The 20,608-nt window shown below is 42.6% G+C and overlaps 1 protein-coding gene across 1 annotated transcript; it reads right to left on the bottom strand.

Moving 5' to 3' along the window:
- Positions 1-519: 519 nt before the first annotated feature.
- LOC134184182 (myosin heavy chain, striated muscle-like) lies at positions 520-20,554 on the bottom strand. The gene is made up of 35 exons (XM_062651805.1): positions 20,301-20,554; positions 20,038-20,181; positions 19,662-19,818; positions 19,553-19,580; positions 19,388-19,478; positions 17,872-18,127; positions 15,716-15,825; positions 15,490-15,622; positions 14,227-14,348; positions 12,507-12,656; positions 11,977-12,330; positions 10,825-10,957; positions 9,960-10,012; positions 9,678-9,883; positions 9,234-9,491; positions 9,035-9,176; positions 7,362-7,475; positions 7,094-7,303; positions 6,598-6,807; positions 6,462-6,542; positions 6,328-6,392; positions 6,182-6,272; positions 5,935-6,116; positions 5,002-5,209; positions 4,017-4,456; positions 3,636-3,906; positions 3,501-3,579; positions 2,806-3,239; positions 2,616-2,744; positions 2,421-2,552; positions 2,226-2,360; positions 2,059-2,163; positions 1,119-1,189; positions 930-1,059; positions 520-869 (listed from the first exon to the last, which is right to left on the bottom strand). Exons 1-35 carry the CDS (start codon positions 20,472-20,474, stop codon positions 699-701), a joined length of 5,769 nt encoding a protein of 1,922 aa, XP_062507789.1. The 5' UTR covers positions 20,475-20,554; the 3' UTR covers positions 520-698.
- Between the last annotated feature and the right edge of the window lie 54 nt (positions 20,555-20,608).

Genomic DNA, 20,608 nt, shown 5'->3' with positions numbered 1-20,608 from the left:
AGAGTTGTGAGAGTTAGCCCTCACATATCTAATCCTAACCCTCACAAATTTAGTCCCAACCCTCACCACTTCCAGGCATACAGGCACTGGACAAAACTAGCGCGAGAGAGTGGGGAGGAGGGGACGATGCAACACAACTTTAGCCCCAACCCTCACAACTTTAACCCTAAGAAGATTGTTAGATCATTGATGCTTGAATTAGCTAAGACTGTATGTGAATTGCAACCAATTAAACCGCGTTATATTTTTGATATTGATGTCTTGTTGTCATTAGGTTTGGAAAACCCACCAAGAAAATCCTGAGTGTTACGAATAATTTAGTGTGTGTTTACGTTTATGATGGTCAGTAAATAAGGCCATGCAAATGCATATTTGATCCCAATTTTTGGACATTGTGCTAACCTGTTCAGTTACAGACTCTCTGGCAGAAGTGTGCTCATGCACATAAATGTAAGTCAAATTCTAATTTGTCTCTGGAAACCAGTTGGAACAAGCACTTGATTTCAAACACCACAAAACTCAAAACCAACACTCACAGAAATCTTGTTAATTGTTACTACAGCCACATCCTGTAAAAATTCATTTCAGTTTTCCTCTCACACAAACTCAAACAAACCTCATCTCAACGTCAGAACAATTAAAACACGCCTTCGTGCAACGAAACAGTCAAATTGGCACACGTAAGTTGTGCTACTTCATCAGTCTTTGCTGCTTTCCCTATCCTTGTCTCGTGCCGAGCGTGCGCTAGAGGCCGGCACTCGTCCTACACGCGAGAGACGAGCTTCTGCAGCTTCGGCTCGTTCCAGAGCGTCATCTAACTCACTCTGCACACGCCTACCTTTAGCTTTGAGAGACTCGCATTGTTCATCCTGTCAAATACGACCATTTGTACCAACATCAAGTTAGTTGATCTATTAGGCTTGTCTTACAGCCTCCTCAAACTGTCGACGCAGTGTCTTGCCCCTGGTTGTCAGCTTGTCTACTTGCTCTTGCAATCGTTGATTATTCTTCGTCTCTTCATCGAGCTGGAATGCCAGCTCTTTGGCCTTCCTTTCGTGTCTGTACACAACAGAATAACTTAAGACTTGTCTTACTGTATGAACGAGTGATCACCAAACCTCCTAGAACTTCGAATGGCATCCTGCCGACCTTTCTGTTCTTCTTCCAGTTGAGTTGAAAGCTCACGATTCTGCATGAGGATAAATACATGAGAATACAACCATTTGCTGGGGTGTCTTTGAAACACAAACACCATGCTTAAATAAAATGTTACCGACAGGATAGTTTCTATGGCAAAGTCAATGTAAGTAGTCACTTGACCATTTACACATGGTACAATCATGTGTTCTAATAGTAAGTCCCTATTAGTGTTCTGTCAAAGATAAGTTACTGCTGTGGTAGACAAAAAGAACGTCATAATCGAGTACAGTAGACCCTTGCTTGTCTGACCAACCCCCTTTAGGCAAGCTACGGACGAATAAGGGTCGGGTAAGTGAAAAGAACGGATAATCGAAGCATCGGAGTTTGAACCGTACCTCAGAGTTCCAGTCCACATGTCACCCATGCTCACTTACTCCTTACTGCACCTTTGCCAAATGACTGTACAACAAGACATGCAGGGACAGGAACAGGTAGCTAGTACACAGTGCAGGAGGGAGTAGTTGGCCCTCTGGCCTGGTGTCCTAGTGGACTGGGGGCCCCGTGCAACAACATGCCACATCAAGATTGCTTTGAGAGTCACAATATAGAAAACTAATCTGGAGTGATCGATGAGGAAAAGGATGACACATGTAGCAAATGTGGCAACCTGCGCATACTTCGTAAGCAGGGTAACTCTTGACAGTTTCTGCCGATAGTGTTCGCTTGTGTAGAGTCTACCAGCTTCTACAGAAGCAAAGCCTACCAGCCTCTTCCAGTAGGAGTCAAACGACTGCACAAGTGGTTGTCATGCTAATTAGGGTCTGTACAAACATAATTCGGAACTGCATTCACACACAACTCGTGCAATCTGTTTACATATGATGCATGCAGCATGCGATACATTCGCATACTCTGTACCTTTACATCCATTTTTGCCATAACTTTCTTCTCTATCCGAGATGCATTAGCCTCGGCTTCGTCGGCACGCTGTTGAATCTCCTTGAACTGCCTTTCCAACGCAGCCTATGATAGACATTCAACTCTGTACCCTCGACTGATAACACGACCAACACACACTAACTAACCCTTGCATGCTCAGCTGCAGCCGACGTTTCTCGTTCCGTTGCGAGGTCCGCTTGAAGACGTTGCACCTGATCGTTAGCCCGCTTCAGCTTTTCACCAGCCATGCCGGTCTCAGACTCGCGTTCCTCAAATTCTTCCTACATTAGTACAACATTCGTTGTTGTCCAGACGATGCAAGCACATCAAAACTTGACTACCTGAAGTGCCGCAAGCTGCTGCTCTAGCTTACGTTTAGAAGACTGAAGACTGTTCAGTGACTGTCCAGAGTCGGTCACTCGTTCACTAAGCTCACTGCACTCTGCCTCAGCAGCACGACGTGCCCTTTCAGCCTACATTGCGACAGCACTGCAATATCTCGACTACAATTGCAACATCAACGCTGTCTGTCTCACCTGCTCTAACGAAGCCTTGAGATCTTCCAGTTCACCTTGCAGATCGTTACACTTCCTTTCTGCTCGAGCAGCAGACTCCGCGAAAGTATCACGCGACTTCATTTCATCCTCATACATTCCTTGCAGGTCCTATAGAAAGAGACAAAAGTTCAATAACCGTAAACACACTAAGTTTGTCCATTTGCCCAACCTTGTTCTGAAGTTGCAATTTCTTTAACGTTTTCGCCAGGTCGGACACTTCCTTGCCCGAACCTTCCAAGTGGCTTCGAAGTTCGTTGAGTTCTGCTTCGACTCGCTTTTTCTGCTTCATCAAATCATTCTTCGATCGCATCTCCTGCTCGACACTCTCTTGCAGCGCTTCGACTTGTCGAGCCAGATTCTTCCTGTTTGACTCCATTTCTTCATCTTTATCGGCCAAACGACGATCCAACTCTTGCTTGAGCTGAGCCGTTTCAAGCTGCATACGAAGGACTTTACCCTCTTCGGCCTCGAGAGCACCTTCTGCTTCCTCCAAGGCTTGCATCATTTCTTCCTTCTCTTGCTCCACTTTCTTTTTAGCTTTTTCGAGCTCGTGCGACGACTTGCCACCTTCGCCGAGCTGTTCGGTAAGACTGGCAATATCAGCTGCAAAAGCAAAGTTGTCTTACGACGTTGACAGGCAGGCACACTGTTTGCACAAGCTAGCACAAAAGGCAAGCAAGCCATCTGACTGTACATGTCGTATGCACTGAATCTATGCAGCGCTCGTCATTACAATCATACATGTGGATATCTGCTACTAGCAATCTACATGACTGATTACGAGCACTACTTCAATGATAACCTAACTAATTGCATCATGAGAATACACAACTGACAGACGACAAATACGAAACAGACTCATACATTTCAGAAGTTTGTTCTCCTTGTTCGAAGCTTCGATCTGACCTTCCAGTTCTTCAAATGACGCCTTCAACTTCATCAACTACGAGACACAAACATCTCAGTACTCTATCGTCAACACTCGACAGTCTGTCTCACCTCCGTTGAATATCCTCTCGCTTCCTTTTGTGCATTTTCCAAATCCTCCGTTGCACCTTCATACCTCAGCTTCCACTCATTGATTTGCTGGTCAAATTTCTTCTGTTTCTTGTCGAGTGCTCCGGCATTTGTTTGAGCCTTCTCCAAGTCGAGCATCAGATCTTCGACCTCACCAGCCAAACGATTCTTCGTCTTCTCCAAGTTCTTCTTCTGAGCTTCCAATGCCTCGTATTTCTCTTCGGTGTCAGTTGCACGAGCTGCAAGCTTTCGCCTATAGGTAAAAAATAGATTCGATAATGCAGTACAATGTAGTAAGCACATGCACGCACGCGCGTGCACACACACACACAGCATCAAATCACAGCCATCACTGTCACTTACTTTTCATTCTCCAAGTCTTGCACGTGCTGCCGTTCACTATCATATTTACTTTTGTACTCTTGCAAGTCGGCTTGCACTTTCGCCAACGAACGTTGCAGGTCACTCGTTGCTGCATCCTCTTCCTCGATGCTCTCTTTCAAATTCTGCACTTCGTCAGTCGCAGCACGAAACTTTGACTGGAAATCATTCTTGGCCAAAACCGTCTCCTCTAGCTGCTGCTTTAGATCTTCGACTGTGGCTTCAAGATTCTTCTTTGCTTTCAAGAGCGAACTTCCACTAGACTCGGACTCTTCCAGTTGTGCTAGAAGGTCTGCACTCTCGCTCTGTAGTTTTGCTCCAGTTGCGTGGCTTTCCTCAAGAGCCTTCGTTGTTTCGGTGTGTTTTGCTAGCGTTTCGGCCAGTTGTTCTTCTAGATGCCGAACCTGCTTCTCAGCAGCAGTCTAAAAAGGAATGCCTACTCATTAAATTACTGACAAATAGAATAATTAATTAAAATCTGTTCATGTGAACCCTACGCTAAGCTCCAACACGTAAAGTGAAGATGGCCTAGCGTAGAGGCTAGTACGGAGGTGATCATTCTATCGAGGCGGTCACAAAGCAAGGTTCTACTGTAATAATGTGACATACAAACAAGCACACCCACTGTACACAAACCATACGTATAGCAAGCAAGTGTACAAGACAACGTTGTCACATACTGATTTTCGCAAACGAGGAATACACATTACATGCTGGCGGCTACCACATCTCACTCGAAACACCAAACAATACACTACAAAATAACAGAAAACCAAAGACAACCAAACATCGTAATAATCCAGCCATCAATTGTGTCGTGATTTTGTAAGGCAAGTGATGTGGTAAAAAACCTCCAAAATAACTTTAAGCATAACTTACAATGCGACAGTTATGAGTCTGATTTCATTCCATTGTATAACACACATCAATACTCACAGATTCAGGGACAGCACACCACTGTGCTCACCTTGGCTCTAGTGAGTGATTCGACGTCTCCACCAAGCCCCAACGTCTGCTGCGATAGCTTCTTCTTTTCAGCTTCCAGCTTCTGCTTTGATTTTTGTAGTTCGTCGACTTTCTCCTCGAGCTCGCTTAGTGCATCTGTGTGTTTCTTCCTCATACTTTCGACAACTTTGCGATGTTCTTCTTGTGCACCTGTATAGTCTTGTCGAGATCTACATAATGCAATCAAAAGGTAACAACACACAACCCACACCTCTCACACTGACTTATATGCAGACTGACACTCAAACAAACAAACACATGACAAACAGGCACAAACAGACCACATACCCTACTGAAACAGACACACAAAGACAGAGAAATGCTGAAAATCGACAAATACACCGAAAAGATACGTCCTTGTGGAACTACACTGAATTACATTCCTCTGGTAATGGAGCACTTTGGGCGGTGAGGGCAAGAGGGCCAAAAATATCTCAACCAGCTCTCATCAATAGCAACATGCACAACTGAGTGCAGGCAGGACGAGTTCAAGAACTGCTGGAGGATACTATTGTCATTACAATGCAGCAGTGCAAAGCAAAAGTGTTACTGCAGAAGATAAGCAGAGTCCAGTATAGTGGTGACTCAGTTGGTGACATTAGTAACTCTGTTAGCTTATTGTCAACTGTTTAACTCTTAGTCGTACTTAGGTACCTCTTGGGACTGTAATAATGTCTTGTATAAGAAATATATGTATTGACACACAGACAGACCAACCGACCGACAGACAGACAGACGCACATACACACACACACACACACACACACACACACACACACACACACACACACACACACACACACACACACAAATGAAGACAACAGTGATGCAAGCAAGATCAGAACCCAAACACACACAAGCACACATCATCCCGGACACATTGACATAAACATACCGTTGAAGGTCGGTGTCAATCTTCTTCAGCAGCTCCGACTGAACAACTGTCGCCCCACCTGCCATCTCCAGCCTGTCAGTTAGTTCCTCAAGTTCTCGCTGAAGATCAGCATTGAGCTTTTCGACTCGCTTTCTCTTGTCCTGTTCAGATGAGAGATCTTCTTCCAGTTCTTCAATACGAGCCTATTCGCACAGTAAACGATCGCAATTAATCAGAGCATAACGAACAAACGGGTCGAGTCGATTACCTTGAGAGCCTTTATCTCTTTCTCAAGCTGTGCAACACGAGACTGTTCAGTCTCCAATCGAACATTCAGTGCAGTCACCTCGTCTCCTTTCCTAACGATAAACGCAATTACAAAACGAGGAAGTCAAATACACAACAGCGACTTACTTTTTCAAAGTTACTTGTAACTCATCTTTGCTCTGCGTCATTTCTGTCAAGTTGTCACCAAGCGACTACAGAAATCGAATCACATCACCCCATACTATCACCACAACCCAAGATATTCTCATCTTGTCGTCTACCTTGTAGTCGACTTCAAGTTTTCTTCTTGCCTTCTCTACGTCACCTCGAGCCTTCTTTTCTTTCTCCAAAGTGACAGAAAGCTACAAAAAACAATTCTTGCTTGCTTACACCGAGTCTGAGCCATTTCCTTCCTACCTCCTGCACATGAGATTCTGTCTTTGCTTTGAGTTTGCTCAAATGCTTTGCTTTGTCCTCTTCACCTTGTAGTGCATCCGTTAGATGCTGTAACTTCTCTTCAAGAGATTTGTTCGATTTGTTAAGTTGAGCCAACTGTTGCTCTTTGTTCTCGAGAGTATCAGAGAGAGCATTGTTCTGCGATATTTTAGCCGACTTCTCTTGTTCCAGCTACAAACAAGAGATAAAATGACAAGCATAGACAGTTTCACAAAATTTGTCAGCACAATAACCCCACAAACTTTGTACACACACATACACACACACACACACACACACACACACACACACACACACACACACACACACACACACACCGCACACATGCACGCACGTGCACGTGCACGTGCACACACACACACACACACACACACACACACGCATGCATGCACACAGTGATAATCACTTCAGACTTATACTAGAGCATAATATACAGTCGCCATTCCAGATAACATACCTTTTCACTTGCCAGCTGTAATTCACTACATTCTAGCTTCAGCTGTTCCAATTCTGCTTCCACCTTCCGCTTTATTTTTGAAACTTCAACGTTCGTCTCTTCTTCCTCTTCTAAACGAGCAGTAAGATCTCCATACTGCTGCTCAAGGTCTATAATCTTAGTGCGTTGCTTTTCCAGTGTTTCATCATTGACAGCATTAGCCTCTTGTTCCTTCAACAACATAACGATACAAAAAGCAAGGTAAACAAAAACACCACAACAAACTGACTCTCTGTAAGTCTTGAAACAGTTGTTGTGACTTCTCCATAGATTCACTGTACTTTTGTTCAAGTTCTTTGCGAGCTTGTTCTTCCTTGGTTGCCTTCTCCTTTATTTTGTTTAGCTACACAACAAAATCAGATCTCACACTCGATGATTCCCAAATTCCTTTAAAGGGAATCCGCACGCATAACAAGTTGCTTTAGAAAAATAGCCTTGCCTTCAGGAAGTTTAACGGTACCCTAGTCGCCAGCTAAAGCTACTCTGTAAAGGAGAAATCGCATTTCAAATACTCCCAGACGACAAGTGTGCACGCGAGGTATGACATCACTGGAGGAAGACTACAATTGTTTTGTATTAGAAAATCTCGATTAGCACAAAGCGACTTTCTACATCAAATTGCAAGGAGACAACACTTGAACATTCACCTTCACTGAGATACCTGCAGCTTCATAACGATGAGAGAAAAACACTAACTCTTCTACCCAATCTGAAATTTCCTAACTCCGATTTGAGATATCTAAAGTTCATTAAGTATGCCGTTGACTTGCAAAGTTTGTCGTAAACATGCAGGGAATGAAGAAAGAAATATGTTTAGATTTCCATTCGATCCAGCACGGTTGAGAGAATGGATTCTGCATTTGAGGCTAAAAAGAATCAGTCGGACCACATTTCAGTGTATGGTTATATCATATTCAGTCAGACTTCTTTGAGATAGATTTCAGGGTTCTAGCCAGGTTTTTAGCAAAGTGTGGCAGTAGGGCGGGGCAGGGCGGGGCCTCCTAAAAGGGCATGTTTTTGTAAGGGGTGTGGTTTTGAGGTGGTTATGGTTTGTTGAAAACATAGCCCAGGTGAGTTTTTGTGACTTCCTCTGCTTATTAACTTAATAAACTTAGTGGAATAACTTGGCTGTCTTTAAGATGATCTTTGCAGAAAGAATTAGCTGTTTGCATATCAATGTTTGGTAAGGGACAAGGATATTTAATAGAAATGCCACATCCTCATTCCATCATGATGCTTACTGTTTAGTCATCATGCTTTGTAATAAGATCTGTTGGAGCACACAACAGGGAAAGTAAATAGCACACCTGCTTAGGCCATAATTATAGCACTTCTGTGTAGGTGTAGCCACTAATTCCACCTGGAATGTTTGTTTGCATGACATGGCAGTCAATAATCCAGAGGGTTGGTGGGTATCTCATTTTGAGAAGTAAACGATGGTCCGCCACCCTTAGTATGCCTGGTTAGAACTCTGGATTTCAAAGCAGAGCTAGTGGGTGGGTTAGGGTTATAGGTTAGGGTTATGACAGATGTAAAAGCGTTGTAGTTTCCTACCTGTTCCAGTGAGTCGCTTTGGCTAGCAACTAGGGTACCATTGAACTTCTCGAAGGCAAGGCTATTTTCCAAGAACAATTTGGTTTTGCGTGCAAGTTCACTTTTAATACATTATGTACAACATAACTCGTGAGATGCCTAGACAACTGCTGTGAGTCAAAGTACAACTTTCGTGTGGTGTGGTGTGGTGTGTGTGCTTGCATGCACGCTTGTACACACACATGTGTACGTGTGTGTACGTGTGTGTGTGCTTGCATGCACGCTTGTACACACACATGTGTACGTGTGTGTACGTGTGTGTGTGTGTGTGTGTGTGTGTGTGTGTGTGCATGCAAAACACAAACGCACCTCTTCATTGATGACTCTGATTTCGTCTTCCTGTCTGGCGATATTCAGTAACGGCTTCACTTTGGTAAAGAGTTTCCACCATGACCAGTTCCTCAAGAACATGTGCTTTCTCACATTTCGCTGAATGACTGCAATCCCAATCCTACCACAAATCACTGACCTACTAACCAGACATCGCCACCTGCAGTTTAACACTCACCTTTGATCAAGAAGCTTCCTAAAGTATTTTCTCATCAAGAAGCCTCTGCAATACGCCTGAAACTGTGTGATCACTTTTCCCAGCTTCTCATCGCGAAGATCTTCCAACCGACCAAGAACTCCAGCACGGAAGAACACTTTGCTCTTGCCGACACGAAATTCGTTCGTTTCCAATTGCAATGCATTGATAAGCAATTCTGCAGCTTTCCGACTGTCCATGAATCCAGCAGGAATAGCAGTAGGAGCCAGAATAGCATACCTACAACAACAACAACAACACTACAACAACAACAACAACAACAACAACACTACAACAACAACAACAACAACAACACAACAACAACAACAACAACAACACTACAGCATCAAGCTGTGAACAATTCTAGCAATACAACACCATGTAACCATTACAGTTACGAAGACAACTGAACTTACTCTACTATACCTTTGTCTAAAGTCTGAGAAGAAAAGTCTATTGGGAAATCCCTTTCTACAGATTCTGATTCCTTCCAAGACTCCGTTGCATCGCAACTGATGAAGCACCAAATGAGCATCGATCATTCCTGCTTTCTTCTGCTCATTGGGAATGATGCAGCGAACAAAATGTGGAGTTGTGTTTCGAAGGTTAGTCATCAGATTATTGAGAGATTCCTACGACAAACAACAAATCACCAGAACATAACCATATCTTATCCATCACATTACACAGTTTGCCGATGTCACATACCTTGTGCACTTGAGCCACTGTTTGGAACATTCCTCCACCTTTCTTCTTTCCGGCTAGCAACGATACAAACAGAATTACTTGTGACTAGACAACTAAAACGTGTACACAACTTTATAACACTACACTGCGTCCACATGTCACAGGCACGTGTACAACGCGTCTCTACGCTACCAGCTTTCTGTCGCTACCAAACTGGCACAGTAGAACTGGCACCTCATGAACGACATCCAAACAAAATTACACAAAATATGTAAGTCGGCCAAACAGACAGCCAACAAGTCAGTACAGCACAACCCTGATTACCTAGACATTTCGATAACGTGGACAAATCTATTTCCACCCGAAAAGCACGTGTGTGTGTGTGTGTGTGTGTGTGTGTGTGTGTGTGTGTGTGTGTGTGTGTGTGTGTGTGTGTGTGTGTGTGTGTGTGTGTGTGTGTGTGTGTGTGTGTGTGTGTCCTCCCCGTGACACCATTCCAACTAGGCTCGAGTATCCAGCCAGTCATCTCCCCTCAGGAGGAGAAAGACCATTGTTGCCCATTGTTGCTGTATATTAATTAGTTAAGTATTTGTTCATTGTTTACTTGACTGTCAACTTTTGAGTGAACCTCAAGGAAATCACCACATCATCATTCCATTTATCCAGACTTCCGATTGTTCGGACAATCTGGCTTCTACCAAAAAAGTCTTGATAATCGAGGTTGTACTGTACATAAAGACTATTTTCTCAAACCCTCCTCATTCAATGTAGTAAGTTACTGCAACCTTTCATTGTTAACTAAAGTTTCTGTTCAAGACGATACCACCAAGGCAATAGTTCTATCCATATTCCTTAGAATCCTAGAGAAGAAACCACACCTTCATACCTTGCTCAGAAGAAATGTAGCCAGAGAAAAGACCAGCAACAACAGGATTTGTTGATTTTAGGATAAGACCGAGCACAAAGTCGTTCTGGGGATCTTTGTTCTTTAGCAACCAGTCAGTAGCAGTGTAGTCAACCTGCACACACAACCTCTTTCACACACAAATGCAAACAACGCAGAGAACTATTAACTATTAAATTTGTAGACTCAGTATGTCATCACCCATCCAGCCATTCCATACTCACTTCAATGCCAATTAATCCTCGTTCTTACAAAAGTAGTCTAATACGTAATGCAACACACAAGCTACAACTACAACAGATGACTCTATATTTCAACTAAACAGTCTCAAGTACAGCATGGGATATTTCCATTCGTATACAGTCAGACTTCGTCATTCCAACACCCTCACTTTCTGACGAAGGTACAGGTGAAACCAACTTACATGGTCACTGTCTATTTGTTACGATAATCCGACAGAAAATGTGGGACAAATATGGTCGAAATAACGAAGTTGGACTGTACAACTACCTGAAGTACATATTCATATTAGACACTGCATAAATTCAATGCATTTCTCAGTCAGTGAAGGTACTAAAGCGCTGTATGTGTCGTCTGTCACAGTTGTAACTGTAGTAGAGTTGCACAGATAATCGGATCGGTTATCAGTCGGTTACCGGCCGATATTGGCATATCAGTTCTGTAATATCGGTACCAATCAATTGCATGTGCATAATCAGTCCGTTAAGGCCATGCAAGCTGCGTGCCTGTTGGCAAAAGAAACAGAAGTTCCATTTTGGGAGTAATTCGAGGTGGCCAAGGACACAAGATTCGCTTGCTACAAGGCTTGCAAAACATGAACATCAATGATTATTTATAAAATGTAATTATGTATAAAATATCCGTACTGGCATATCGGCCAAATATCCTTTTCAGTGCAACTCTAAATGCGACGTGTCCAACGTGTCCAAAAGTTCAACATAAATGTAGTAGTCGATCATTAACACTGTTACAGCTACCAACTTATCACCACATACAAGTTACACCTACTTGATTTGATTTTACTACAAAATCACTCTCACACCTTTATGTTCCACCACAAGCATCCAACTTAAAAGTATAAGCAATACACTACACATTATGATGTAGACTTACCACTCCAGCATAATGAGCAATTTGGAAGTCTGGATTTGGTGCTTTTGATCTTGGACGGAATGCAGGCTTCGAGAAGTTGTCTGATTTTCCCTCATGAATCTTCAACAGCTTCTCAACAAACGACTTGTCTGTAGCCTTCGGAAACAGACACTCTTCATCAAGCAGTGACAGAACGCCTTGGGTTTTCTCCAACAAGTCAATGCAGGGTTGCAAATCAAGGCCAAAGTCAATGAAAGTCCATTCAATGCCCTCATTGCGATATTCTTCCTGTTCCAGTATAAACATGTGATGGTTGAAGAATTGTTGCAACTTCTCATTTGTCAGATTAATACACAATTGTTCAAATGAGTTGAACTGCAGCAAACAAAACAGCAAGAAGCAAAATTAGCAAGTAAAGATAGCATTTGTTGTAAAGCATCACTGACCAACACACAAAAATTGAAACACATGCAGTTTGTACTCAAGAGTAAACATGTATAACAAACCGTCAGCAAAACTACAAGCAAGCTGAGCCAATACAAATATCTTACATCAAAGATCTCAAATCCGGCAATGTCCAGCACACCAATAAAGTAGTTCTTTCTCTCTTTAGTATCCAGAGTCATATTGATGCGACCAACCAACCAACGAAACATTCTCTCATACAACAGTTTAGACAAAGCACGGATGTCGTAATCAACCTAACATGCACACAATCAATAACATAATCAGCTAAAAAGTAACCACTCACTCTGTGAAGAGACTCACGAACCTACCTGTACCACCTGCCTACCTCTATTATTAAAGCTCTCATGCTCTGCCCCTCTAACCACAGTATTAGCGACTATAAATCAGCAAGTGCAAACCATGTGTTTCTTTCATGGTAATGCACTCTATACATGACTTTCTTTGACTAGAACAGATTTACTTTGGATCCTTACTAGCAAAAGGTAGCAAGACTAAGAACTATTCAAAACATTTTCTACACGAAACTGCTTTCAACTCACTCATCCTTTAACACGAAAACTTCATTTGCAAAATACATCGACAGCATCTTACCACGAATGAATGACATCATCAATATGAAATATTAGTCTCCTGTAGCCAGACCGCTGCGTCATACTTCTGGTCGAAAATGGGTCTGGTGAACAGCCTTTGATGTCACTGTGTTGCTGCATAGTCAGAAATCGGCTATCTAAAGACCAAATTTGTATGCATGCAGTGCAATCCTATCTCAATTAGCTTCTCTTGTTGCGAAGAGAACAACTCAAAGACTACAGCTAGAGTCGTTGCTGTTTGTGAAATCTGCATGCCTATAGCAGCTAAATGCGGCCGTGGGAACGTTGACATCAACAAGTTTCGATCTCATGCAGTCATGATCGACATCGTACATTTACCGTTATGAGCTCGTGTCACAACGGAGACTGAATGTGAACGTACTCGATGCTGTTTGACGTCCACACTGACCACAGACAGTTCAGAGTAAGCGATATATCTGGAAGGGCTTGGAGCTGACATCATCGAAACAAGAAGAGTCGAGTAGTCTTTCTGTGTTTGGGTAATCATCTCATGTATTCTGTGCAATGTTTTACATCGAATACGTTCACATTCAGTCTCCGTTGTGACACGAGCGCATAACGTACGACATCGATCATGACAGACTGCATGAGATCGAAGCCTCAACGTTCCCGTGGCGACGTTTAATTGTTGCTGTAGACATGCCAATTTCACAAACAGCAATGACTCTACTTGTAAGTCTTTGCAGTGTTCTCTACCAAAACATGAGAAGCTAATTGAGATAGGAGTACACTGACTGCATACTAATCTGGTCTTTCGTGAAACGTTAAGAAACCAAATCCGGTATCTAGATAGCCAATTTCTGGCTATGCAGCAACACAGCGACATCAAAGGCTGTTCAGCAGACCTATTTTCACCCGGAAGTGTGACCCGGCGGAAAGGGGTCTAGCTACGTGAGAATATGTAACATCAGGTGCAGCAATTTACTGTACACACACTGTTCAAGTAACATACTGTACATAACATTCTGCTTGGTTTGACTTTCTTATTTCATTCTTAGAAGCATCCAGATAGTGTTATGTCTAAGTGATTGGCTCTAGGTGGTTCCATAAATAGCTGCATGCCAGTGTTCTACTGAGGTAGTGCTACTAAGCATTGACAAACACAGTGCTACATGTATGTGCTTACAGTAACAGTTTACTGTTGCCATAATTCCCTTTAATTTTAAGTAATTGAATGCAAACTACAACTCACTTTCTCAGCATTCTGTGCTTTGTGAACCCACTCGTGTCCAACTTTCATCCTCGGTCGTGACAATCCTTTGTTGAATTCAGCAGGATTTGCAAGACCAAGTAAATGGCATACCTTGTCAGTGTCTGCAAAGAAACAACTCAATATAATAACGTTTCTTTTCACTCTGTGCAGATCACTGTCAATAGCAACAGTATCACAGTTTACAGTCCTACCTAGCCATTTACAGCTTCTGGCACATAATTAATTAATGTCTGTAAACCGGGGATGAATCACGCTTCAGCACATGCATTTATTTAGGTATACAGCTGGGTTCGCAATATGTGATGAACAGCTGTCCATTCTGTTTAGTAACGTTTACAGTCAGGTATGTATTGTCAAACGTTGACATAGAGCAATTCAGAATTCGTAGCATACTCCGCAGAGATTATATGGGATACTCACATAAGCAGGAATACAATGTCATGTATTAACCCTTTGCTCTGATTACTCAATTTCATTTCTGCTCAACTGGAGACAACCTGCTGTTTTGAAGCTGGGATAGAACCTGATTCTATTCATGCATCACCTGTCTGTTACAGTCACGTCACATAGCGTGAAGGCATTCGTAATATGCTATTGTCCTTTGATGTAGGCAGACGAACTGACTGCTCTCCATTACATATTGTGAACTGGCCTTCAGACTTGAGCACCCTGGCCAAGGTAACTGTGTTAGAAAGGGCACATAAACTTAATTAACTTAAACAAAATCTCTCCAACATGTTACCTGTTACCACATCCTGATGATTAATAAAAGTAGAATATGTTCTCATCGCTATACAGTCTAAACTCCCTGTTATAAGGTTGCCTTCTGTTATGTATGGTAAGTTCTACTTACAAAGAAACCTCAGCATAACATCTATCTATATAGAGATTTCAGTGCACAGTGAGTGGAGTGATAAGCCTGTTCTGATTGGGTAAGACAAAAGAGGCAACATTAGCTATACAATATCAAATTACTTAGGTCAATTGATGAAACCTGATACAAACATGACAACTCTTATGCTCTTAGTACACTCACACACCTGGCATCTGCCCTCAATACTTCATACTGTATACCAGGCTTCTCCAAATCTCTTGGAGGCAGTTCTAACTAAACCTCTGGAGTGCAAATTTTGAGCCCTGCACCCATTACTTTCAAAGTCAATTTCAATGTATGACAATGCAACAATAATACTATTATCATTCAATTTATTAATTCTACAACTGTGAATACATGGTACTAACCCGTGGAAACTTCCGCGCATTCTCCTCGTTTTGGCTGCTTTACTTGCACGTTACCAAAATGAAGTACTGTTGCTACGATCTTAAACATGAACGCTCTCTCCTCTTCAGAGAAACCAAGAACTGTCATTGCCTCCTATACAGCATAACAAATAATACAATGTTTTTTGGTTTGTTTGTGTGGCAATGAATTGTCATTCACTAATCTTTTGCACAACAGAAGACTCACTATTGTCTCTTGGTACTGTTCTCGATCATTGATGCTATCGACTTTAGAGACGCCACCACTCAAAAAGCGATAATCGGATGCCTTGTTGGACTTGAGCAACAAAACGTTCTCTGTAAATATTGACAAAGTTTAGATGCCATACTAACACTTCTAGTACCAGTGGCTGCTAAAATTAATTAAGTACAGAGATATCAATACGGACTACAGCGATACACAGTATATTATGAGAGCATCCAAATAGTAATTATTACTAACCACAATTAGACATTCATGCAAGACAGCATTTACACATTGTTTAAAAACCAGGATGTGATCGACTGTATCTGTCAATACTACACAAGCTATGACACGGTACAGTACAAGGGTTGTACCCAAGGATCGTAAGGCGTAAGTAACGAGCCGCTACATTTTGACAACGGACGACGCTAAGCAATCCATCTTCGCAGCAAAGCCACTGTGTCTGCATACTTGCTAGTCTAGCCAGCCAGCCCTCTCCAAAGTTGTCACATATTAGGAGGCTAGCCTTTGATGTAAAGTTTTGTTCAATGGAAATTACAGCTGCATATAGTTGTATAGGACAGCGAAGAGGGGGAGAGACTGCTACACAAGACTAATCCAACACGTTACCACTGAACAGTGTAGATTGCTTCATCAAGGTATGACAAACGACAAGAACTTTAAAGTTAGGGCTCGAAAAATCGATCCAACTAGTTGTCATCATTTGATGAGTTTCCAAAATTTTTAGGTCATCAAAATTTTAGTCTAGGATGTCACGTTGATATCAATCATGGCGTTTAGTGGTATGCCGCTAATTTGTACTGCCTTCTAGAATTCAGTGCAGTGCAAGCATACAGCTCAGTATTCCCACAATGGCATGCAACCGACACACATTACCACTGAGCCAATGGATACGACCTGCTACATTTTACAGAGCTAGAGATCTTCACTGAGGCAATAGTCATAGCTAATTGAATTAGCAATTAAACACATACCACTGTCTCTTTGTCAAAACAAGGCGGGGGGGGAGGGGGGTGTCAACAAAACTTCCACATATCACATTGCGGAAGTTGTCATTTTCTTGCTACTAAACTCTACCTATTTCAACCTACAGGATTTACCATTGTCTCCACTGCTCCCTGGTCACAAACTCATGCCTTTACTTTGTCGGAATCCTGAGATGGCTCTTGAACGCCCAGTTTCATTATCCGGGATATGAGCAGTTTGTAGGGGGTGCTGCTGGCAGTACATACTAGTGTACATGTCATTGTATCACAAATGCCCGATGTGAGCATCAAAGGGGAGGATGTTTCAGTACAGTACAGTTATCTGCCTGCATACCGAGAAATCCATTACCAACTAGCATGTTTCAGTAAGTACAGTTATCCGCCTGCATACGGAGAGAGCCATTACCAACTAGCAACTAGCCTTGGTCTGCTCTAGTCGTCATTTGACACCTAGACTAGAATACTAGAATTTAACTTGTCCAATCACGACTTGACAACCTATTTTTCGAGCCCTGAAAGTTCATGTATGCGCGTGGAACACGCTGTTTCCACGCTGTTGTGTGCATTTAAAACAAGTCGACACCTTTTTTATCCCACTGAGGTTAAGTGAAATAATGACATCTAGAGCAACAGAACATCAAAGACTTGCCTTCAGAAAGTAAAAGGAGAAGCTGGCTACTGGGTCTTGGTAGTTTCTACTGTCCCCTTGATCATAGTTAGTTGCAGGAGCAAACATAATACTAACTTACCAATCAGAACGGGAACGCAATGCACAGAAGGTAATTAGGATACCATGGCCCAAGTTGTTACAAAAGGCCACAGGCCCAAAACTTGGCCTTTGCATCATATATACATCCTACCACAAACCTGGCTAGAACACTGCATACACAATGTCTATAGTTGAAGATGTTGCCGCAGCTGAGGTCACGCACGCAGAATAAAAAAATCACACGGGCATAAATATAAAGGGGTTCCCCAGCAATACAGAAGCATGCCTTTCTATGTCAGTTATGTGAAATACGACTCAACTAATCTAATCTTACGTAAATACTGAATGCCATTGGCAGGACTCATACTTCAGGACAAAGAGCATGTCTAAATTTGACCTTGCAAGTATGACAAGCAATCTCTACACAAGGTAAGGAAACTAACCTTTAAAATCACGTTCGTCTGATTCCAGCAGCTGATAGAAAACATGAAACGTTCTTTCTCCTCGCTGTTGCAGCACAACACGAGATTTCTCCAACAGGTAGTGTTCGATATCAGCTCCCGCAATTTTTCCCATCGGGCCAAAGTGAATTCGAATGAATTTTCCAAATCGAGACGAGTTGTCATTTCTAATGGTTTTTGCATTGCCAAACGCTTCCAGAAGAGGATTACAACGAATAACCCGATCTTCCAAGTTTCCCTGCAACAACACAAGTTATGCAAACCAATAATCAAAGTCGCTCATTAATTTACAGATACAAATTAATTAAAAATTTAACATCTGCTCATAGCACTTTCAAGAGTATATCAGAAAAAATTATTGCTCTTTGCATTTCCTAATTTGACTGTGGTTCAAAAGTATTCAACCAATCAGTCACCATTAATTATCATAATTCCTACTCTTCCCAAAGTAATCAGTTGAGTTGTTTGTGTTACACTTTCACATTCAAACATATCACAGAGCAAAGTAAACAGTTGCAAACCCTTTACAGCACAGTATATAGGCTTGCCTTCCTGTTTCTTCAAAGTCATAATTTACAGTACCTTCATAAATCACAACTCCAACAAAATAGGAAAGTAGGCTTACAGTAGGAAATGTGTTTAATTAATTCATGAATAGTTACCAACTAAAATGAAAGCAGTGGTTCTCCAAGAAAGCATCTCCATTCCTTCATACTAAAATATATTTACTTTATGACATAACTACAGAGTCTAGGGTACTTCCACACTTTATCATCTATCTGGTATGCTCATGTCATATCCTACCTCATTTGACTAATCAGTCTCAGTCTTTGAAATATTGCATCACAAGAAAATACAACATCACTGAATTACTACATTTTTTGGATCTCACATTGAAGCAACACATTTGTTTTGAAACACTTACCACATGCCATTATTCAAAATACCTTGATTAGCATCACACTACCATAAAAGCACAGTAGAGTCTGCATAGTGCTACTCCATAACAAGCCAACAGTCTAACAACAGTGACTCTCCTGTCTGTACAACAGTGTAGCTGACAGCATTGGTACGCAATTACAACTTCTGTGGTATCCATGGTATCCATGGAATCCACTTACTGAAGATTTAGCACAATCATAGCCTAGCAATAGTTGCATGTACCAAAGGCTTATTGAAAATATGCAGAATCCTTGTCCTCAGTGTGGATCACAAAGCATCCTGAGTATTGGAATAATTAGTACAATACCCATATGACCCCAAAAGACCAAGAAAACTCAGGAGTTACTGCAGACAGTGTAGGTAGCCATTTACTGACCGAATGTAGTCTCTATAGCACCAAGTTTGGCACGTACAAAGCCTGCACAACGCTTGTAGATACTATAGGGTTATAACTAGCCAACAGGTGCTGGTGGTTAGTTGTCCACCATGAATATTCAGCACACAGTACGCTTGACAAGAGTGTGGTTATGCTGTAGACTAATCTACATCTGCGTACCTTCTGTTTCTGACCAGATGGAGAGGCGACTTGTGCAAAATATTGCACCACTTTCTTTGTGTTTTCCGTCTTCCCAGCACCTGACTCACCACTACAGCAGACAGGACAAAGAGAGACTGTCGTTAGCAAACCAACAGCACACACACGGAACACGCAAAGCCTCACGTAATCAGGATCGACTGATTTTCGCGATCTGCCAAGCAAATTCAAAATGAAATTATTCAATTATGCAAACAAAGTAATCCAATGCAATAGCCTCTGTAAGCAAGCAGACCTTGGATCATGTTGTTGTACGCGTTGTCAGCGATGGAGTAGACATGTGGCGGCATTTCGGACCGTCGTTTGCCTCTGTACATCTGCACCACCTTGTCGGTGTAGATTGGAAACATGCGGTAGGGATTGATAGTGACGCAGAACAACCCCGAATACGTCTGCAATAGAATACGTTGATACTCTCATACACGATTCTGTTACCGTACATGACTTCACAGGCAGTCTACTGTGTCGTCACGCACGCGTAAGCCTAGATGCACGTACATGCAGCACAGCGTCAAATTCCTTCTCGTCTGCACGTCCCTATTACCTCTACTCCTTTCTTCGCGTCTAACCGCGTGCGATAACAGTCGCATGGCGGATGGAAACAAACTTACATAGATGAGATTAGAGTAATAGCGCTGTCGGAGGTTGTGCAGGACGCTTGCTTCGTTGAGGTAAGTGAGAGCAGCCATGTCTTCAGTCTTCTCGAACTTCGGTGGGTTCATCTGTTGCGTGTCGTCCTCTGCAACGTCGACTTTCTGCAAGCACACAATTTCGACAGGAAGTCATTATGCCGCAAGGTACGTGCGCCGGTCAAGCCCGAGCCGCGTGCGTACGAAGGCGAGTGACGGATGGTGTGGTGTACACAGTGTCTTACCGAGCCGTCCGACAGTTGGCAGACGAGCTTGCTTCCCTTTCGTGACTTTATCTCACCAGAAATGAATCCCTCGTTCTCGTCTGGTACCCAACACCATTTTTTCGAATCGAAGCCAGACGCGCCGGCTGCCGGCGCTTTCTTCGTTCGCAAGTACTTCTCTGGGTCATCCGCCATCCTGGTAGGCGAGAGCTGCGACTGTAGCGCTCCGCTGTCGAGATCGGTAACAAAAAGATTTTATGACGGGACCCGGATAACCAATGACGCCGGACGAAAGATAGCCGCCGGAAGTCCAGTTTGGAGCACTGTGA

Source organism: Corticium candelabrum, chromosome 9, assembly GCF_963422355.1.
Source record: "Corticium candelabrum chromosome 9, ooCorCand1.1, whole genome shotgun sequence".
NCBI classification, from domain to species: Eukaryota; Metazoa; Porifera; class Homoscleromorpha; order Homosclerophorida; family Plakinidae; genus Corticium; species Corticium candelabrum.
The sequence above is the reverse complement of the archived record's forward strand: the minus strand, read 5'-3'. Positions and strand labels throughout refer to the sequence as shown.